Genomic DNA, 6,190 nt, shown 5'->3' with positions numbered 1-6,190 from the left:
AATGGGGGGAGCGTATACGCTCGCTATAGCGTAACAATCCGAGTGATGTCATCCTCATATTCCCAGGATTTGTTATCATCATGTCTTTTAAGAGGTGGAGATGGAACGATAGAAACCCACGGGCAATCAGAATGGATCTATATCAGTGTTATATTGAAGAGAAACTTGTCGTACGCGCGCATCGACCTAAACTAATGATCCCCGACCCCCGTCGTCCGCGCCCCAAAAAAAAAAAAATGGACAGAAACATGTAGCCGATTTAATTTACCCTGTCATTGTTCCCCCCATTTAATTCTTCCAAAGCCCTTATTTGGAAGTTAGTTATACAAAAACACGATTTTTTTGTCAGTTAAGTAAAAAATTATTTCTATGTTCTTCCAATCCTACATGCAAACACAATACGACAACGTTCGGAGTAGGGAACCAGTCCTTCATCACACAAACGCGAAAAACAGCCAGTGAATAAGAATAAAATAAGCGTAAACATAAACAAAACCCCTTGGTCTCAGTACGCCTACTCCGTTAGCCATGCAGTAAACCATCCGAAAGGTAAAGAGCTTGCAGAGCGTTGGTTTTTGGTAGCTGGTTAGGGGTATCATTCCAGCTATGTAAGATGCAGTATGTCACAATCACGATGTGTACTAGTAGTAGGATGTAATCGATCTGCTATCTCTTAGCCAAGATGAACACCCCGTGAGAATATCTCTCACATCTGGCATGAGGAAATGTGTGCTGTGCAATTGGGAACTTCTTTTCTTCTCTTCCTTTTTCTTCTTTCTGCCGTGTTTTCAATGCCCTCTTCCTAGCCTGAAACATTTATTTCTATACAATAAAAAAGGGGAAACACTTACCTCTCGCATTAGAAGACATACTAAAATCCAGGATTGCCACGGCGGCGCCAAGACGAGAAATCATTTCAATTATGTATGTTATGTTGATTTTGGACCCATACACATAACGAAGTTAACATCAACTTTCTCTGCCACTTTGGCACCAGCACACAACGTAGAGGTAGGTACTCTCTCATACTAAATTGTCGTATTTAAAGCAAAAGTAGCTAGGGCTTTAAAATTCACGTGCACATTGGTCAGGGGACGAAGGAAGATTCGTTCACGACGCAACTCTACAAACCTGGCTCAGCGGGCTGCTTGGAGGATAAAAGAAACATCTGCTTTGATTGAAAATTGTATTTGGAGTTGGCAATGGGAGAATTTATCGGCTACGAATGTATTAAAACGAGGGCAAAAAAACAAACCAAGACAAGACCAAAACGCCGAAAACTACAGATTACTTGAAAGTAGGATTGGGAAGAGGGGGGGATAAGTATGGGTATGTATGTACATAGGATATAAATCAAGTGTCAAAAAAAAAAAAAAAAAAAAAAAAAAAAAAAAAGAAAGAAACCGAGAGTCATAATTCGCTGTCCGAAGGAGAGAAAAAAGAAAACCAAATAACAAGGACGCCGGGAAATGCTTGCAAAGGGGGTCCCAGAGCGCCATGTAATGCAGTTTCTCAAAAATACGGGTGATGTTAGATGACATATCCATGATGTTTGGTTTTCCATAAAGGCCATCTATTGCCCTATTATTTTTTTACCCTCGTCACCCAAAACACTCGTCGAATCGAGAGTGAACCAACGAACGAAGTCGTGGGAGCGAAGGTACAATTACTTCGATCACCGTAGAAAGGAGACTATGATCGGTAGCGGACGTAAAAGAGTACACGGATCTCGCGGACACTTCTACCCCAATCAAATTCATTAGCCAAAAACCCAAGTCAACTCTCCGTAGCTTATAAATAGGAATGTAAGGGTTCCTATGTGAAAGCGAGGAGGCAAAATTGAGATGAGAAAATGACTAGACTCCAGGCACTGAGAGGACATGGAAGTTGAAAGCCACGGGATGACAGTTAGCTACGGGCTAGGAGTTTCCGACATCCGTCCTGGAATCCACTGCCGACCTTCGTCGGGAGAGCGTGGTGAGATGATTTCGGTTGGAACAGTGTTGGAAACGGTAACCATTTCGTCATCGTGTATGCCTGGGGATTCATCGAAGTTTGGCCTGGAACGAATGTTGAGCCTGGAAAAGTTAGTGGGCGATTGCTGGCGGGGTTCGAGGGCACCGGGCTGCAGTCGAATCCGACCCCGTTCCAATGCGTGAAGCAGGATGGAGTTGACTTCGTCGGATACAATCCCCTTTAGTTTACTCATCGTGTCATCGGACATCTGCGACCCGTGAACATTCCAACCCAGCCTATCCAGACCTTCAGAAACGATGGACTTTGCATCGAGGGCAGGGCCGATGTGGATCCGGTGTAAATTGGTTGGTGAGCTCTCGTTGGAGCGGCGGGAGAGTTTGGCTGGCTTTTGCTTTGACGAGGAATTAATTGATGTGACCTCATCCTGCATACGTTTGTGCGCAGCTGAACTGATGCAGCATAGAAGGATCTTCGTCACTTTTTTTTTAGTACGTTTATTAAAACAAAACCGAGAGTAGCAAGCTAAGCTTGATGGCAAGCCTCAGGTGTATTGTCCGGACCGCCTCTGCACGTGTGAGGTACTGATGAAAGGTCACTCGAGTCGCTTGAATCGGTCATATTTCCATCTGTGTCAAAAGTAGAATCGTGAGCATGACGCATTCTGCCCCCAATATTGATATCCTTCCAGCTATGTAAAAACCTGCAAGCTCGACCCAGTCGATGAACTAGGATATTTAAATTAGTATGGCTGCAAGCCACACCACAGCACCCCTTTTAATTCCCATTCTCTTCTATGTACTTACTTCTATTTCTTTTCTTCAAGCACCAAAACTTCCAAACTGTTCGAGGGAAATATTCGGGCCAACGAACAGAGCCGTCATCTTCGACAAGTGGGACTGGAGTAATGGGAGCATGTATCGTCTGGGCGAGAGAGTTGAATCGTGTGCGTTCCATGTGCTTCATCCTCGATTCCATGGCAGAGAATCGAGAGAAAACGAGTCCGAAGTTCTGGGAGGTCTCCCGTTGCAGAGTCATTAAATCGATGCGAAGCTGGCTCACAATAGTCTGGATTTGGCTGAGGTCGGTACGGGTAGCACAAACATCGGTGTGAAGTTTTTGGACGTCGAGCTGGAGTTGGTTGACATCGCTTTGGAGTTGGGTGATATCGCTCTGGAGATATGCTTCTTTTGAACCAAGTTGGGAGACATGAGTCCTGAGCTGTAGCATTTCCGACTTCAACTGGGTTAACCCGTCCTTTAGTTGGGTAACGTCATTCTTTGTCCTTCCCACGTTCAGCTCGATACGGCTGCAAACCTGGCGTTGCCCGTCAAACTCTCGCCGGATGAACTCATCCTGGCGGTTTCGTCGGTCGACATATTTCATCAGGGGTCAAGATGGAGGAACGGAGATCGACTACTTTGGGCATCTATTTGATGCAAACGATCGTGGATATGAACCAGGGCTGGATCGGAGACGGATGGTGGTGTTGATTCTCGTTTGGTTGATAATCTTGGACTGGTGGTCATACTTGAAGCCCTCATAAGGCTCCTTTCAACAGTACTCATCATGAATATTAAAGGAGTGTAAGGGGTATAAAGCGGCGCTAAGCGTTCATATGAGTATATCCATTTTGACTGTCGGTGTTTCCCACATCTATTTTCGTTTATATGAGCATGAAGTTCCGTTGGAGACTCTGTGTATGGCGGTAATGATTGTGAAGAGAGAGGCAGCGAAGTGGACGAAGAACAAACAAAGAGGGCAGAAGGAGACAAAGGGGAGGGAGCCGCCGGAATTCCTGGTCTCATGGTGTTGACGACCGGTTTCACACTAGCCCAGCCGCAGCAAGAAATCATGCAATCGGCCATACCCATGCAAACGCTAGAGCTAAAACAAGTAATATTCCCTCATACCAAGACTTTTGGTGAAGTTGTGGTGTCGCCCGAGATAAATTTCGTACCACTAGCGGTATTATTTAGGCTCACTCGTGGCCAGAGCACCATCAGCAGAAAGAGGGCAGAAGAGGACAAGTCAGCGAATTTCACGCATTGGAAGAAGTGAGGAAAAAATAGGAGAAAAAAATTTTTTTTTCTCAGAACAGAAGTAATTATTTTATAAGATAATTAGTGGACAAAGGAGAGCCAAAAATATCTCGGAAGAAAGGGATATTTCGGGAGAAGGTGGAAAGAATTTTTCTTCCCAGGACAGGGAGAAAGAACATGAAGGAGGGGGCCTGAGATACGACGGCGACTTGGTCAGGCTGATATCGGGTGTTGGAAAGTTGGCTTGCATCAGCAGGCGGTGAGCGCCAATGAAATGTTTGATCGAGCTAGCCACGTCTGGAATCGAAGCACTTTTGCAGCCTGGTGTTTTGACTTCATTGGATAGTGTGATGTCACCCACGGACAATTTTAACACAATACGAAAGAGAAGTTGTGCATTAGCGCCTTGCCTTGGGACATTAGCGTGCATTAGTTCAATACAAATAGTGAGCGTACCGCCATGGTATCGCGCTAGCGACAAAGTCCTTGCAATTGTCAGCCAAACATCCCGATCCCGGCATAATTGCAAGTAAACTTGAAAGCAACTGTCCCAGCGGAAATGACTATATCACATGACTCACTGTTTGCTCAACTCGACAACATTTGACAATCGTTGCAGGGGATGTCATGCCGAGCGGTTGTTGGTTGGTCGGGAGCAGAGAGCAAGGTGACATGGCTGATGACCCGTCATGACAAGGGATTGCTCCCACCACATCGAGCGAGGTGGGAAGCTGGACGAATCAAACGATGGAATGTTGACTGCCAGTCTGAAGGACAACCGTCGTGTCAAGTGGGTTCTAACAAAATATTATGGGAACCTCGCAAGATCGTGTGTCAAAAACCGCTCCAGTCATCATGAACATATATGGGAGTCGCAGAGAATGACAGCTTGGACTTCAATATGATTATTGCCACCAAATTTGCTCATGGAGAAAGTGCAAATCGTGAGGGGTCACCAGTCGGCATACAGCCTTGTCATTGCCATGCCACGTCAGGCTCTGTGGCAAAGGGGACCACAACTGCAGACTGCGAGGAAATCGTTCATTCGCGACCGGTGCTATGCATTCCGGCACTACGGAGTAGAATGGGCCCATCTGCTCTATGGTTTAAGGTGATGACCGGAAAGACCAGAACACCGGGCTTCTTGGCTCGGTTATGCTCCACAACTTGCTTGGTGCCTCCAATCGAAGTCGGCATGTAACATATGGAGCAGCTTTATGCTTTGGGGCTTTTGCAGTGGTTGGCTTCAAGCTTCTCAGCTTGAGCAACCACCTAGGACCGTTTTGAAAAAGGACTGCACTTTGGTGGTTTGGACTTGCGCGTATATGACATCCTTATCACTGCTGATATATCACCAAAGACGGCCGGTACGATGGCCGGAGATATAAAGGAGCAACCTCAACTGGTATATAATCTGTAAAAGACCTCAACATGAGCTCTTCACAGTATAACATGGAGTTAAGAACCGCCATCCCGTCAAAGGTGACGGCGCGGATCATGCAAACAGAATGTACGCTCAAATTTCGCAAGCACCTGTCATATGATGGCGCGCAAGACAATCAGGTAGGGAAGGTGATGGTTTCCGTACAAGGTCGGGCAACTCTCGCGAGATACAGCTCAGCAACCGCTATAGTACAAGGGAAAGATATCAGAGTTTATGCAACTGGTCTGGCAATGCTGGATTATGAATGAAAGGGGTAGTATATATAAGAGGCACAAGCGGCGGAATGGTTTCCGCCGTAAAGTCACGGCCAGCCACGCCCTATGGATGACACAACGGTTCTTTCTGATTCTCTGATGATCTTTGCTGAAGGCGCACTCCAAGCTGGTTATAAAAATCGATGCTGTCCTCCCCGTTGCTTGGGCTTAGGATGAAAAGGAAGTCGGCGACGCTGGAGGAGCGAAGGGCTTGTCCTAAAGCGGATTGCCGATGGCCAGGCAGCACTCGGGAAATTGATGTTCCGTTACAGCCCCGTGATATCTTGGACGCTTTCTATCCAGCGCTTCGTGACGACTTGGACGCTGGAACTTGATATCCATCCGAAATGCCTGGATGGCAGCATTTGCCAGCCTGCTTGGTCTTGTCAGACCTCACGGTGAGTTTATGGCTGGGGCTTGGAGGTGATCAAACCTGCTACCTCAATCGCTTTCACTTATTCTGATTAGAAGCCCAT

At 46.4% G+C, this 6,190-nt stretch overlaps 1 protein-coding gene across 1 annotated transcript; it reads right to left on the bottom strand.

Moving 5' to 3' along the window:
* Nucleotides 1–1,856: 1,856 nt before the first annotated feature.
* Nucleotides 1,857–3,360, bottom strand: HCAG_01059 (predicted protein; the record flags this gene model as incomplete). Its single annotated transcript, XM_001543963.1, has 4 exons — nt 1,857–1,870; nt 1,960–2,421; nt 2,678–2,702; nt 2,848–3,360. The coding sequence occupies 4 exons, from the start codon at nt 3,358–3,360 to the stop codon at nt 1,857–1,859; spliced, it is 1,014 nt and encodes a 337-aa protein (XP_001544013.1).
* Nucleotides 3,361–6,190: the final 2,830 nt, after the last annotated feature.

This window comes from Histoplasma capsulatum, genomic scaffold (assembly GCF_000149585.1).
Source record: "Histoplasma capsulatum NAm1 scaffold_1 genomic scaffold, whole genome shotgun sequence".
NCBI classification, from domain to species: Eukaryota; Fungi; Ascomycota; class Eurotiomycetes; order Onygenales; family Ajellomycetaceae; genus Histoplasma; species Histoplasma mississippiense.
The sequence above is the reverse complement of the archived record's forward strand: the minus strand, read 5'-3'. Positions and strand labels throughout refer to the sequence as shown.